The following is a 16,718-nucleotide window of genomic DNA, read 5'->3' on the forward strand; positions in this document are numbered from 1 at the left end:
TACTCAGGGAACCCAAACCTGGTGCCACCAGGAGATTGGTAGTAGCTCTGCAGTACAGATAATGTTTGTTGACCCTTGCCCATGACATACCCCTAGCAGGTCACCTTGGGCAAAGCAAGACTTGGGACAGACTTGCCCCACACTTTCACTGCCCCCATATGTCTGAAGATACAAAAGAGTTTTGTCGCTCATGTGTCACCTGTCAAGCCAGTGGCAAGACAGGTGGCACCACAAAGGCCCTGCTAATTCCACTACCAGTGATTAGGGTTCCCTCTAAGAGGGTTGGGGTAGATATTGTTGGCCCCCTAAACCTGCCAACCATCTCTGGAAACAGATTTACACTGGTGGTGGTGGACTATGCCACCAGGTATCCAGAGGCTATACCTCTAAGCAACACTACAGCTCCTGCAGTGGGAAAAGCCCTCCTGGGAATTTTCTCCAGAGTGGGCTTCCCAAAAGAGGGGGTATCAGACAGAGGTTCAGACTTTATGTCTGCATACCCTAAAGCCATGTGGAAGGAATGTGGTGTAACTTACAAGTTCACCACCCCTTACCACCCCCAAACCAGTGGTTTGGTAGAGAGGTTTATTAAAACTCTAAAGGGCATGATCATGGGACTCTCTAAAAAACTCAGAAGGAGATGGGATGTCCTACTGCCAAGCCTCCTTTTTGCCTACAGGTAGGTTCCTCTGAACGGAGTGGGCTACAGCCCCTTTGAACTTCTGTTTGGACACCCTTTCAGGGGTCCACTTGCTCTTGTAAGGGAGTGCTGGGAGCAACCTCTCAAGCCCCCTAAACAGGTCATTGTGGATTATGTACTTGGTCTCAGATCCAGAATGGCTGAGTACATGAAAACGGGCACTATAAACCTTCAGGCCACCCAGAAACTGCAGAAGCAGTGGCATGACCAGAAGCCTGTCCTGTTTACCAGCTCGGGCAGCAAGTGTGGGTTCTGGAGCCTGTGGCTCAAAGGGCACTCCAAGATAAGTGGAGTGGCCCCCACGCCATAGTGGAGAAGAAAGGTGAGGTCACCTACTTGGTGGACCTTGGCACTCCCAGAAGCCCCCTCAGGGTGCTTCATGTGAGCCGCCTTAAGCCCTACTATGACAGGGATGACATGACCCTGCTCATGGCCACTGATGAGGGACAGTAAGAAGAGAGTGACCCCTCCCTTCTCCAACGGCATTGCCGTAGTCCAGTTTGCTGCTTACGAGGGCTGGGGTGACTGTCCTTCTGATTTCAGTGGGGATCCATTTGTAGATCTTCCGAAGCATGCAGAGGGTGTTGAAGCAGGAGGAAGAGGGGACAGTTTGCCTATCAAAAGTAAAATTTACAGGCAACCCGAGGATGTTAGAGACTGCATCAAAAGTGGAAAGTGGAATTTTTGAGAATATTGCAGTAACCAACCAAGTCTGCAAACAACAACTGCTGGATTCTTGAACCTGAAGACCTGCAAAAGAAGGGGACTAAGTCAAGAAGACGAAAGAAGCTCCAGGAAGGGCAGGAGCCCCTGCTAACCCAGAAGAGAGTGCAAAAGAAGAGTCCCCAGTTGGACAAAGACTGCAGGAATGCACCCTAGGAAGATACCAGCAGGTTCCTGTGTGATGCAAAGGATGTCCCACGACGTGTAGATGGATGCAGATGTGATTTCGTGTTGGAAGTCGCCAACAAGCCCTGTTTACGACAAATGTGCGTTTTGCATCAAAATGGCACTGGCTGGACCCAGGAGGGACCCCAACTCTGTGTGAGGAGGAAGAGGGGGCTCTCAGCACTTTAGAGAGCCCTCAGGATGCCAGACAGCACCCATGGGAGTCCCAGGACACAGTGACAAAGGAGGTGCAAAACACGGTCGGTGCAGCACAACAAAGGAAGGTCCCACGCCGCCGGAGAACAACTCAGCGACTTGAGCGTCGCAGAATGGAGTGCTGGGGACGTGGGCCAGGCTGTGCACGAAGGAATTTTGCAAATAGTGCACAGAGGCCTCAGGAGGTGAAGAAGACATGGTGCACATGGGGTACTGACGCTCTCGGGGAAGGCAAGGTCTTACCTCCTCCAAATTGCGTCAGCAGGACCTCAGGACAGTCTGTGTCGATGGGGTCAAGCCTCTGTGAGTCCAGGAGCATGCTCGTCACTGTGAGAGGAGTCCAGGAGCACCGGTCGTTGATTCGGAAGGTGCCTGCGTAAGCAGGGGAGTGACTCCGTCATCACACAGGATATTTCTTCGGTCCTTCTGGTGCAGGATGAAGCCAGGGAGTCCCCAGAGCTTGCACACCATGGAAACTGTTGCCGTTGCTGGCTGGAGCTGAAGTTGCAGAAGGAAAGTATCCCTTGTGGATACTTTGTTGCTGTTATAGCGGTTCCTGGAGCAGGCTGTGGTTGATCCGAGGATGAAGTAGTAGTTGCAGAGGATTCCTGAAGGAAACTTGCAAGCAGAATCTGAAGAGAACCCACAGGAGAGACCCTAAATAGCCCTAAAGGGGGGATTGGCTACCTTATCAGGTAAGGACCTATCAGGAGGGATCTCTGACGTCACCTGCTGGCATTGGCCACTCAGACCGCTCGAGAGTGCCCCCACACCTTGCAAAGCAAGATGGCTGAAGTCTGGGACACACTGGAGGAGCTCTGGGCACCACCCCTATGGTGGTGATGGACAGGGGAGTGGTCACTCCCCTTTCCTTTGTCCAGTTTCACCCCAGAGCAGGGGACAAGGGTCCCCTGAACCGGTGTAGACTGGCTTATGCAAGGATGCCATCATCTGTGCCCTTCAAAGCATTTCCAGAGGCTGGGGAGGCTACCCCTCACCAGCCTGTAACACCTATTTCCAAAAGGAGAGGGTGTAACACCCTGCTCTCAGAGGAAATGCTTTGATCTGCCTTGCTGGGACTGAGCTGCTCAGACCCCAGAAGGGCAGAACCCTGTCTGTGAGGTGGCAGCAGCTGTAGCTGCAGTGCAAGCCTTAGAGAGCTGGTTTGGCAGTACTGGGGTCCATACTGGAGCCTCCAGGATGCATGGAATTGTCTCCCCAATACTAGATTTGGAATGGGGGGACAATTCGATGATCTTAGACATGTTACATGGCCATATTCAGAGTTACCATTGTGAAGCTACATATAGGTATTGACCTATATGTAGTTCATGCGTGTAATGGCGTCCCCACACTCACAGAGTCCCAGGAAATGGCCCTGAACTATGTGGGGCACCTTTGCTGGTGCAAGGGTGCCCTCACACTTAGTAACTTTGCATCTAACCTTCAGCAAGTGAAGGTTAGACATATAGGTGACTTATAAGTTACTTAAGTGCAGTGAAAATGGCTGTGAAATAGTGTGTGCACTAATTCATGCAGGCTGCAATGGCAGGCCTGTGGAAGGGTTTGTCTGAGCTCCTTGTGGGTGGCAAAAGAAATACTGCAGCCCATAAGGATCTCCTGGAACCCCAATTCCCTGGGTACCTAGGTACCATATACTAGGGACTTATAAGGGGGGGGTCCAGTGTTCCAATTGAAATTGGTAAATGAAGTCACTAGCCTACAGTGACAGATTTAAAAGCAGAGAGAGCATAAGCACTGAGGTTCTGATTAGCAGAGCCTCAGTGACACAGTCAAGCGCTACTGACAACACACACATTAGGCCACAAACTATGAGCATTGTGGTCCTGGCTAGCAGGATTCCAGTGAGACAGGCAAAACACACTGACATATAGGTTTTTGCGACGTACAGCCCTCTGCGCTGTCCTCCTGTGGTGTGGGACCCTTCTTCTGTGTGCCGCGTAGACTTCTTCTGCGAATTCTGTGTCCCCGACCTGTCGGACTCCTGTGGGTGTTGACTTTGCTCCTGTGGGCTCTCTGTGTCGCTGAGGGTCCCCTCTGATTTCCCCTACTGGGTTGAGTCCTCCTGGGCCTTGCTGGTCCCCGGCAGGACGACTTTTCGTCAACCGTGATAATTGCCTTTGCCAAGGCTTGTTGGTGGAATTCCTACACCGACATCCATCTGCAATCTTCCTTTAGCGTGGTTAATCTTCTGGATCCTTCAGGAACTCTTCTCCAGCCCCAAGGCTGCAGTGCTGATCTTCTCTTCATCACCGTTGACCAACTTCTACAAATATAGCTGGGTGGGTAGTAGCCCCTAATCCTCCTGTACTCCACTGTGACTTTTTGACTTGGTCCCCTCTCTCCACAGGTCTTCCTCTCCAGGAATCCACTGCTGGTTTCTTGCAGTCTTGTCTGCATATCTTCTTCACTTCTTTTTCTTCCTTTTGGGTGGTTTGGGGAAATTCCAGTGATTTACTCCTGCTTTCCTGGTTGCTGGGGGGTACTGTGATACTTCGTCTGTGGTTTTCTAGTACTCTCAGCTCCCCTCTACATATTCCACCTACCTAGGTGGGGGCCCTGTGTTCACATTCCATTTTTTTAGTATATGGTTTGGGCTCCCCCTAGGGTCACTATTGGTTACTTGCAACTTCACTGTTTTCTAACCTTCTCTATGCCCATTGCTGTTTACTAGTCTATATGATTAGTGTATTACTTACCTCCTTTTGGAGGGTTGCCCTGCTATTACTTTGTGGTATTGTGTGACCAAAAACAAAGTACCTTTATTTTTGTACAACTGTTTTGTTTTATGTGTGTAAGTGCTGTGTGACTACAGTGGTTTTGCATGAGCTTTGCATTTCTCCTATATAAGCCTTCTCTGTTCATCAACAGCTCTCTAGAGAGCCTGTTTTCTAGACACTGTCTACACTTCACGCTCCAGGCCAGCTTCCTCACCAAAGCTTTGCCTCAAGGTGCTACCTACCAGGATGCCTAATGGACCGACTGGTCAAACAAATTTCTTTACGTTTTTCTGGCAATTCAGCTGATTCCATCAGTCTTCATCAAGCTGTCCCTCTCGAGCCAAGATGATCCTAGTAGCTCCAGAGTGTCCACGTCACTGGTAGTTTACCAACCTCCTTCACCGGTCCGTCTGTCCACATCTCAAGCTGCCATGCAGACCAGACCTGCTAACGAAGTTTGGAGGCCAGATGGTACACTCCAATCTCTCCTCCTTGAATTTGGCAGCAAAGCTCCAGAACTAGTGCAGTACGGACACTTGAATCTGCCGAAGGACTGCATGGAAATCCTCAATGAGGCTAAGCAGCCTTCCACCCGTTCAATATATGCCTTCAAGTGGTAGAGATTCTGCCTTTGGTGTTCCTTTAGAAACGTGGACCCCACTTCTTGCCAGGAAGATTTCTTTCTTCCATACCTACTCCATCTGGCAAAATCTGTCTTGCAATTCTCTTCTATAAAGGATCACCTAGCAGCCCTTACTGCCTACAGAAAATGTCCTTCACAAACGCCATCATCAAATATTTTCTAAAAGCTTTGAAAAAGGTTTTCTCTCGTAGGGGATTTCCATGTATAGTCATAAGCACTGAATAGTTCCGCGCGCCTGCGGGGACCCCGGAGCACTGTTGTGTAGTATATTCTTAAGTGCAATCATCAGCTCCTTGACAAAAAAGGTCTGTGAAAAACACTTAAGAATAACAATGTGCAGCCTATGTGAACAGCTACACAGGCCAAATTGTTAGAAGAAAAAACAGTTGTAGTGTAAATTTCACGTTTAAACCTCTATTTATTCTATAAATACATAAATAAATACATTCTCATATTTTATTTACACCTCTCATGAGAATAAAACAATGTAGGGCAGTGTAGCCCATAGGCTGCCATTATACTGAATGAAAATAGAGCTGTGCCTTTAAGAAAAGTAAAGTCTTCCTGTTTCCCATCATGCACAGCAAAAGGCAGTTGCCTCAGTTCTTTTTTCCGGCTCCTGCTGACAGGACCCTGAAGCATTGAGCTCTACCTCACAAAAGCTTTTGTGACAGAAATTCATTGAAATATCTTCTGAATTTCATTTTCACTCGACGTTTTTACCTTTGAGTGATCATTTTCTACTGATTTCTGTTAAATTCTGACAGAATTTTGAGGTTTTTCTAGTTAGAAATGCCTTCACTTTTTGATAAATGTCCTTCTTGTGGAAGAAAGAAGGCTAAAACAGATCCACATAGGGTCTGTATAATTTGTCTTCCATCCAGCCACAAACCGGAGTCGTGTGACATTTGTAAAACCTTCTCTAGAAGAACCCTTCGTGATAGAGAGAAGATCCGACTTCAGGCGAGAGAGGACAGGAGAAAAAGTGGCCATTCCACTACAGAGCGAGGAGAAGGTCAGACTTCTACCAGGGCTCAACCTGTTTCCTCCATGACTCCTTCCAGACCTGCTGAAAAACGACATAGATCTCCGACGACGTCGAGAGCGTCGACGTCGAAGCAGGGAACGGCACCAACATGTTCGCCGTCGAGGAGTGCTTCGCCGGCGAGAAAAAGACATTGTTCGCCGTCGACAGCTATTTCGCCGTCGAGGCGGCGAAGACACCCGACGTCGAGAGGATCTGGGTCGCCGTCGACACGGCGAACACAGTCCACGCCAAGGAGATCCGAGTCGGGCTCGCCGTCGACACGGCGAGGGAGATCGCCGTCGAGAGAGAGTGTTCGCCGTCGGAGGCGTTCACCGTCACTGCACCGACGTCGAGGTTCGTCGTCGAGAGGTTCTCAGCGGCGAGACGAGTCGACGTCTAGAGGCACTCGGCGTCACCGCAGTTCGACGTCGAGGAGTGCTTCGACGTCGAGAAGACCATCTAAGAGGCCTAGAAGGGTTTATACAACCTCGGAATCCTCGGCCTCGCTTATCCTACTTCCAGCATCACCACAGCTCTCGCAAAGGCAGTCGCCGTTACCACAGACGCCGGTAACACCTACGGCTCCTCTTCCGGCGCCTCCTCCAGAACCTGTTCCGAGGACTCCAACGCGATCTGCAGGGCGTTCTGGTTATTCCTCGAGGCGTACATCTACCTCTATGCACCGTCGTCAGGAATCACATCATGGACATTCTTCATCGTCCACACGAGACTACTCTCCAACCTTATCGGACTCACCGTCCCCAAGAGTGTCTCCCATAGATGATGTCAACACATTTCAGGAGGTCTTAGTGAGAGGGGCAACCAAGCTGAATATCCCGCTAGCAGCTCCGGCCCCATCGACATCAGTGATCTTTGAGACCTTGCATCAAAGGACATCTTCACGACCTTTACCTCCACTGGTTCCGGGTCTTATTGAGCCAGCAATGGACATTTTTCTCACGCCGGCTACAACAAAGTCTGCTCCTTCCAGACTCATTAAAAAGTACCGTCCACCAGAGCAAGATCCTCTATTCTTGAGGTCGGACCCAGTACCAGACTCGGTAGTTATAGTGGCAGCGAAGAAATCGCATTCGACGTCACCGTCTTCCTCTGCTCCCCCAGACAAAGAGAGCAGAAAGATCGATGCTGCAGGAAGAAAAGTATGCTCGACGGCATCTATCACCATGAAAGCAGCCAGTGCCACTGCTTTATTAGGGAGATATGATCGATCCCTCTGGGACTCTATACTGCAGTTCGCGGAGCATCTCCCTAGGGACAAAAGGGAAGATTTCCTAGAGGTCGTGAGCGAGGGAGCTATGGTTTCTAACCAGATTATAAGTGCTGCGGCGGATTCTTCAACACTATCCGCACATAACTATGCTCATGGTATAGCGCTCAGGAGACATGCATGGCTGCGGCTTACATCGCTTAAACCCGAAGCACAGCAGAGGATACAGAACCTGCCTTTCTCAGGCTCCACTTTGTTCGGCTCTCATGCCGATGATGAGATGGCCAGAATGAAGTCGGAGCTGGATACCCTGAAAGCGGTAGGCATGGAGCGACCTAAAGAACAGCGAAAAGGATTCCGCCCATATCAAAGAAGACTGTTCACCCACAGGTATCAGGCTCCACATTGGTCGTCTTCACGCCCTCAGCAACAGCAGCAGCAGCAGCATCAGAGGGGCTTCTCCAGAAGGTCGACAAGGGGTCGTTCAACACCTCAGACCCAGACACCTCGACAAGCTCCCACGTCTAAGCCCTGAATCTTTGCTTCCCCCTCCTCCGTTATCTACTCCGGTAGGGGGAAGTATCTCAAATCATCTGGACGAGTGGCTACGCATCACAACAGACGCCTGGGTATTGAATATTGTGAGACATGGTTACGCTCTCAGATTCACCAGTTCTCCACCATCTGTTCCACCCAAAACAGCCAACCACCATCTCGAAGCTCTTCAGTTAGAGGTCAATATCCTATTGCAAAAAAGAGCCATAGAACCCGTTCCCATCAGCCAACAAGGGAAGGGGATTTATTCGAGATATTTCCTTGTACCGAAAAAAGACAAACAAGAGTTTCGTCCCATCTTAGATCTGAGGACAGCAAACAAATGGATTCGCAAAGAAAAATTCAGGATGTTAGCCTTACACCAAATTTACCCACATCTACGTCAGGGCGACTGGCTAGGTGCGATAGATCTTTGCGACGCTTACTTTCATATCCCAGTAACCAAGAAACATCGAAAATTCCTAAGGTTCACTGTCGGAAAACGCCATTACCAATTTGCAGTTCTACCGTTCGGCCTAAAATCAGCGCCAAGAACTTTTTCCAAATGCATGGCGGTAGTAGCCGCCCACTTGAGGAAACAGCGAATATTCGTCTACCCCTATCTAGACGATTGGCTCATAAAGGCCTCCAGCTATCTCGAGGCACAGCAGCATTTCGAATGGACTCTACAACTGCTACAAAAACTTGGTCTTCAAGTCAATCTTCTGAAATCTACAGCAACACCTGTTCAGAGGTTGCATTACTTAGGGGCCATTGTAGATACCAGGCTAGGAAAGGTGTTTCCTTCGGAGGAACGACGGTTATCGATTCTCCAAAAGTGCAAACAACTGCAGGAAAGACCTCAAGCCACTGCAAGAATAATAGCTTCTCTACTGGGCTCGATGGCGTCTTGTATCCATCTGGTTCCCAATGCTCGTCTCCATATGAGACCATTGCAGGAAAATCTAGAGGATCAGTGGTGTCAACTGAGGGACGATTGGGAGAACAAAGTCCTGCTTTTTCCTCACACCCTACAATCCCTCAAGTGGTGGTGTTTACCCAGCAATCTCTTGGTGGGGATTCCGTTCCAACAACGACCTCCATCTCAAACCATCGTAACAGATGCGTCACTGCTCGGATGGGGGGCGCACATGGAACATCTTCGAGTCCAAGGCGAGTGGTCACAGAGAGAGAGTCTCTATCACATCAACCTGCTGGAACTTCGCGCAGTCCACCTTGCGCTCAAAGCCTTCCTTCCCTCTCTGAGAACGGAAACTCTCCTTCTTCAGACAGACAACGTGGCCACTATGTACTACGTGAACAAACAAGGAGGCACCAGGTCCAGAATTTTATCCAGAGAGGCTCAGACAATCTGGCATTGGCTTCTAGCCAGGAACCTGTCGCTAGTGGCAACTCACCTGCCCGGCATCCAGAATGTTCAAGCGGATGCCCTCAGTCGGGTAATGAACGAGAACCACAAATGGGTACTACACGACGACGTCGTTCATTCCAATTTCGCACTCTGGGGTACCCCCTCTACAGACCTATTCGCAACCCCAGAAAACAAAAAATGCCAAAACTTCGCCTCCAGATATTACCATCCAGGGACACTGGGGAATGCCCTGTGGATAAGCTGGTCAGGAGCATTTCTTTACGCCTTTCCACCGCTTCCCCTGATTCCGGCGGTCCTCCAGAAGCTGTCCAATGCTCAGACCAAAATGATCCTAATTGCTCCGGAGTGGCCACGCCAGTGGTGGTTCCCAGACCTTCTTCACCGGTCACTCAAACTACACATCAGGCTACCATATCGTCCGGACCTTCTCACGAAGTTCAGAGGGCAGATATCTCATCCCAACCCCTCATCGTTGAGTTTGGCAGCATGGCTCCTGAGCTAGTGCAATATGGACACTTGAACCTACCTCAGGACTGTATGGAAATTCTGAAGGAAGCAAAACGCCCTTCCACACGATCAGCCTATGCAAGCAAGTGGAAGAGATTCTGCATTTGGTGTTTACACAACAACATTGACCCGGTTTCCTGTGGAGAACAATCTATCTTGCCATACTTGTTAAGTTTGGCAAAATCGGGCTTACAACTGTCGTCAATAAAAGTTCACTTGGCGGCGATAACAGCATACAGAAAGAGTCCTTCACAAACTTCCTTTTTTCGGATTCCGATTATTAAGGATTTCCTAGAAGGTTTAAAGAAGGTTTTTCCTCCCATTAGAAAGCCTTCTCCTCCATGGGAACTGAACGTTGTCTTATCACGTCTGATGCTGCCGCCATTCGAGCCGATACACAAGGCATCGCTGCAGCATCTCACATGGAAAGCTGCTTTTCTGGTGGCAATCACTTCAGCGCGTAGGGTCAGCGAAATCCAGGCCCTTTGCGCTCAGGAACCCTACACGGTTTTTCATTCTGCAAAAGTGGTAATGAGAACTCATCCAAAATTTCTACCTAAGGTAGTCTCCGACTTCCATGTGAACCAAACAATTTCATTACCGACTTTCTTTCAGAATCCAGCTACTCCTGCTGAGAGAACTCTGCACTCTCTGGATGTAAAGAGAGTATTGAAATTTTACTTGGACAGGACAAAAAGCTTACGAAAATCACAACAGCTTTTTATTAACTATGGCCCAATCAGAACAGGTTTGGGCAAATCTAAACAATCTTTATCCAGGTGGATTGTTTCATGTATAATGTTATGTTATCAGTTAGCAAACAAATCCCTTGGTGGTAGGCCAAAAGCCCACTCTACCAGAGGGAAAGCAGCTACTGTAGCCTTGATGAGAAATGTCCCTTTGGCAGAAATATGCAAGGCTGCCACTTGGAGGTCGGTCCATACCTTTACTAAGCATTACTGCCTTGATACAGACGCTAGGGCAGATGCTCAGGTTGGACAGGCTTTGCTCAAGAATTTGTTTGCATGATTCATGTTTTTCTCAGTATTCTTATATCTACTCCACCGCGGTTATGGGGATGGGCTTGCTACTCTATTCAGTGCTTATGACTAAACATGGAAATCCCCTACGAGAGAAGGAATGGTTTCTTACCTGTAACTCCAGTTCTCTCGTAGGGGTATTTCCATGATAGTCATAAGCAACCCTCCCTCCTCCCCGGTGGAGTTGACATAGAACATGAATATTATGGAGGTTGGTACTCCAACAAATGTTTTGTTTTTTCTTCATGTCAGGTTAATAGCCTCCAAAAAAGAACTGAGGCTACTGCCTTTTGCTGTGCATGATGGGAAACAGGAAGACTTTACTTTTCTTAAAGGCACAGCTCTATTTTCATTCTGTATAATGGCAGCCTATGGGCTACACTGCCCTACATTGTTTTATTCTCATGAGAGGTGTAAATAAAATATGAGAATGTATTTATTTATGTATTTATAGAATAAATAGAGGTTTAAACGTGAAATTTACACTACAACTGTTTTTTCTTCTAACAATTTGGCCTGTGTAGCTGTTCACATAGGCTGCACATTGTTATTCTTAAGTGTTTTTCACAGACCTTTTTTGTCAAGGAGCTGATGATTGCACTTAAGAATATACTACACAACAGTGCTCCGGGGTCCCCGCAGGCGCGCGGAACTATTCAGTGCTTATGACTATCATGGAAATACCCCTACGAGAGAACTGGAGTTACAGGTAAGAAACCATTCCTTCCCTCCCATTAGGCGTCCTTCACCTCCCTGGGAGCCTAACATTGTACTCTCTCGTCTTATGCAGGATCCCTTTGAGCTTATTCACAAAGCCTCCCTGCAACACCTCTCTATGAAGACAGCTTTCCTTGTCGCAATAACATCAGCTCGCGGGGTTAGTGAGATCCAAGCAATTTGTTCTCACAAACCATACACAGTCTTGCATTCTAGGAAAGTGGTTATGAGAACTCACCCGACAGTCCTCCTTAAAGTTATTTCAGACTTTCACGTTAATCAAACCATATCTCTTCCAACATTCTTTCAGAATCCCTACTCCAGCGGAAAGATCTCTTCTTTGCCTGGATGTAAGGGAAGTTTTGAATTTCTACCTAGACAAGACATGTGAAATCCGTAGGTCGAACCAACTGCTTATTAAGCATCCTGCAGTCCGTACGGGTGCGGCCTCTTCAAAACAGTACATTTGCCGATGGATAGTTTCCTGCATCCTGGTATGTTATCAAAACAAAACACTAACAGTTAATCCTAAAGCACACTCCGCTAAAGGTAAAGTGGCTTCAGCTGCATTATTGAGAAATGTCCCTATCCCAGATATTTGCAATCAGCTACTTGAGATCTGTTCATACAATTGCCAAGCATTACTTCCTGGATTCTGATGCCAGAGCAGATGCTCAAGTAGGGCAAGCCTCTCTTAGAAATCTATTAGCTTAAAACTCAGCAAAGTTACCCTCTCTGTCCTCTCCACCACCTTAAGTATGGATGAGCTTGCTCCTCTATTCAGTGCTTATGACTATAAATGGAAATTTCCTATAAGAGAAGGAATAGTTTCTTAACTGTAACTCCAGTTCTCTCGTAGGGAAATTTCCATTATAGTCATAAGCAGTCCTCCCCCCTCCCTGGTGGAGTGGACAGAAGTAACCAGTAGACCGATATATCACACACACTTTGCCTCAAAAACAACTGAAGCAACTGCCATTGGCTCAGCATGATGGGATACTGGTGGTCTCTAGGTTCTTAACCCCTTAGCTTCTGGACCTCCCCCCCCCCCATATTCCAGTGCTGAGCCATTTCTTGGCTATTTAGGGTAGTTTGGGTTTAGGCCTTCATAACATTTAGTCCTCATAAGCTATCTATGCCATATTTGCTTCCTTTTTATCAACATCCTATAGATTCTAAAGGTACCTAGGGTTTGTGGGTTCCCCTGGAGGAGACCAAGAAATTAGCCTAAATACAGCTAAAATGTCATTTTTTTCAGAAAAGTGAGAAAAAAGGGCTACAGGAGAAAGCATTTGTTTTTTCCCCTGAAAATGGCATCAACAAAGGGTTTGCAGTACTAAACAGACAGACTTGAATCAGAAAACCACATTTTTCAACACAATTTTGGCATTTTACTGGGACATACCCCATTTTTACAATTTTTTGTGCTTTCAGCCTCCTTCCAATTATTGACACAAATTGGTCTGAAACCAATGCTAGATCCCGGTCAGCTAAACATTTCTGAAAAGTAGACAACATTCTGAATTCAGCAAGGGGTCATTTGTGTATATCCTTCAAGGTTTTCCTACAGAAAGTAACAGCTGAAATAACAAAAACTTTGAAATTGATGTGAAAAAAGAGCCATTTCTGCCCATGTTTTCTTCTATAACTTTCCAGCTATGGCATATTTTTCAAAGCAATATACTGTTACGTCTGCTGGACTCTTCTGGTTGTGGGGATATATAGGGCTTGTAGGTTCATCAAAAACCTTAGGTACCCAGAGCCAATAAATGAGCTCACCTTGCAATGGGTTTTTATTGTATACCGGGTATACAGCAAATAATTTGCTGAAATATAAAGAGTGAAAAATAGGCATCAAGGAAACCTTTGTATTTCCAAAATGAGCACAAGATAAGGTATTGAGAAGCAGTGGTTATTTGCACATCTTTGAATTCTGCGGTCGCCATACTAGCATGTGAATTACAGGACATTTCTCAAATAGACTTCTTTTTTACACACTCTCTTACATTTGGAAGGAAAAAACATACAGAAAGACAAGGGGCAATAACACTTGTTCTTCTATTCTGTGTTCCCCAAGTCTCTCGATAAAAATGGTACCTCACTTGTGTGGGTAGGCCTAGTGCCCGTGACAGGAAATACAACATGGACACATAACATTTTTACATTGAAATCTGCCATGTGTTTTGGAAAGTGCCTAGCTGTGGATTTTGACCTGTAACTCAGCCGGCACCTGGGGAAACCAACCAAACCTGTGCATTTTTTAACACTAGACACCTAGGGCAATGTAGGATGGGGTGAATTGTGGAGCTCTCATCAGGTTCTGTTGCCCAGAATCCTTTACAAACCTAAAAATTAGGCAAAAGAACTTTCCCCTCATTTTTCGGTGCTGCAAAGTTCTGGAATCTGAGAGGAGCCACAAACTTCCTTTGACTCAGCATTTTCACAAGTCTCCCGAGTGCCAGGGACAAGAAATGCCCCAAAACACATCACATTTTCCCAAAGAAAACTGACCTGTTTTTTGCAAAGTGCCTAGCTGTGGATTTTGGCCTCTTGCTCAGCCAGCACCTCGAGAAAAATAGCAAACCTATATATTTTTAAAAACTAGACACCTAGGGGAATTCGCGCCTCCCCAGGGGGTAAAGTAATTTTTTTTATTTTTGATGTAATATGAAATATGCCCCCGGAGATGGTTCTGAGGTCCCTGCACATGGGTGGGACTATTCATTGCTTATGACTATAATGGAAATTCCCCTACAAGAGAACTGTAACTTTCATAGATGCATGTGCATTTTTGTTTAGCAAAGGAGCACTGGAACAGAATTAAGTGGCGAGGCAGGATACAAGGATGGTTATGCAACCTAACAAGTTGTAAAGTACTGCTTGACACACTTGTATGGATGAGCATGCACCATTGTGCAAACCATAGTAATTCATCAAGGTGTGGACAGTCTTCCACATAGCAGATTTGCAGTCACCAGCCAGCAGAGAAAAAGTTGTCATTGTAGCAAGATTTAGTTTACTTTTGTGGGGAGAAAGTCATAAAAATCCATGTATAACATGTTGGAAGTCTGCTCCCAGACCTTAAATGTTAGATTAAGGACCTAATTTACAAAGGTTTAAGTTTATGTATATGTTCTTTGTGAGTTTTTTCCATGGGGTTGGTGAAGATTCAGTTTTCCAGCATTGATATCTTTCATAGAGTCATGCAGCCTACTATTGTCCCTAAAAAACAGATTATGGAGGATAGCTGCTTACTAATGCAAAGAGAACTCAAACATGGTCATTGGGGTTGAAGCTAAGACAAACTCTAATTTTTTATCTGAATCCCAAACAATGTAAAACTGTGATGAACTCTGTCTCTATACTTCATTTTTGTTACTAATGAATATAATATCTGGAGACTGAGTTCATGAAGGCAAATATTTAGAAAAGCATGTGCGTATGTAAAAATACCAATCGACGAAGTACGTTATTATGTATTTGCCTGAATTGAAAGGCAGCTATTCTCCATTTGTTTTTTTTGTTTTTCAGTTTTTTTGCAGCAATGTGCCAAAGACTGTCAACAATTTATGTTGAATACCTTTGTCAATAGATTTCTTTCCCACTCTTAGCATATCAATTTGGCATCCTTAAAATGCCCCTGTGACTAGCTGGAGGATATTAGAAGATAATAATTGTAAAATTTCTAGCTTTTGATATTATTGGAGACAGTATTGTTTTTGGTCTCTGTGACAGAGCAAGTTCACATAACCTTGTAATACATGATCCATTCACATTTCCTTCTGCAGATTGAGCTGTTTCTATTGTCAGCACACACAAGTTGAGGGTCACACTTTCTAGCAGCCATACTAAAAACATCTATTGGTAAAATATTTCCCTTCTTCCCTGTACTGTATTTCCCTATTTATGAGAAGTACTAGAATTGTTTTTTTCTGTTTCTTCAGAGCCCACCAATGCAGTCTTCTTATCCCGTGGATTTTATATCGTCAAACTGGCCCTGCAACACTTCAGAAGAAAGCAAGAAGACTGAGGTGAATCTGGAGGCTGTTTTTCAAATTGTGGATGAGCTGCACTGTTCCTCCAAGTTGGAGATGCTGAAAGTGAACACTGTAGACAACCAGGAGGAATCCGCACAGCAACCTGAATCAGACCAGCAGATGCCAGCAAACCAAGCTATCTCTAACGAGGCATCCTGCAATAGAGAGCCTAGCCAGCTGGAGTCCCTAACTCCTGTTGCTTCTGACATAACATCTTTTGTTGTGGGGAGTGAGCAATCAATCACTTGTTCACTACAGCAGGCTTCCAATTTCCTATACACTGCCCACTCGAATCATGTTACACAGAGTACTAAAGATGCCACCTTGACTGTTTGTGCAGGGAATCCAGCATCAGAAGGGACAGAAGAGGTATCTGTGAAACTGGAGAAGGAGCTTACTCAATCCTCATCAGAGTTAGCTGTAGTGTTGGTAGAGGAACATCTTCCAGGCAATACCTTGCAGGTAAGAACTCAATTGTCTCTGTTAAGATGATTTTCAAAGACTTGCCTACAAAGGAGAACAAATTTTTTTACTTACAATATAAAGAGCAGAGCCCCAAACTAAGGCGCAAAATCTTCTCTGGCAAAAGTGTAAATAAACCCAACCCCCACCATCCACCATGTTGGACCACGCAAAGGAGCTTATTTAAATACCCTTTCATGAGCATTTGGAATAATGTTTCCCTCAAGAGAAACTGGCACAAAGTAACGCTGAATTGAGCATTTTGCAGCACAATTTTAGGTACATGTATTGACTAATAATGCATGAGTTTTTCTGGCAATTCTGAGGGGGGCAGTTGAAATGTTCTAACCATATGGACCTGATTAGAGTTTGGCGGATGGGTTACTCCATCACAAACCTGACAAATATCCTGTCCGCCAAATTACGATCTTCATAGGCTATAATGGGATCGTAATACAGTGGATGGGATATGCGTCATGCTTGTGACGGAGTAACCCTTTCTGCCAAACTCTAAATCTGGCCCTTAGTATCTTATAAAGTACCAGGAACATTGGTTCTCTGTAGGAGAAAATCAGGCACACTCTT

The 16,718-nt window shown here is 46.2% G+C and overlaps 1 protein-coding gene across 1 annotated transcript in view; it reads left to right on the forward strand.

Annotated features, from left to right (window-relative positions):
- Positions 1-16,163, forward strand: part of HSF5 (heat shock transcription factor 5) — a 333,431-nt gene extending 317,268 nt beyond the window's left edge. Inside the window, exon 8 of the mRNA XM_069226508.1 lies at positions 15,579-16,163. Within this exon, the coding sequence (XP_069082609.1) occupies positions 15,579-16,163 (585 nt within the window). The remainder of the gene's footprint in view (positions 1-15,578) is intronic.
- Positions 16,164-16,718: the final 555 nt, after the last annotated feature.

The sequence above is a fragment of the Pleurodeles waltl genome, chromosome 3_2 (assembly GCF_031143425.1).
Source record: "Pleurodeles waltl isolate 20211129_DDA chromosome 3_2, aPleWal1.hap1.20221129, whole genome shotgun sequence".
Classification (NCBI taxonomy): Eukaryota; Metazoa; Chordata; class Amphibia; order Caudata; family Salamandridae; genus Pleurodeles; species Pleurodeles waltl.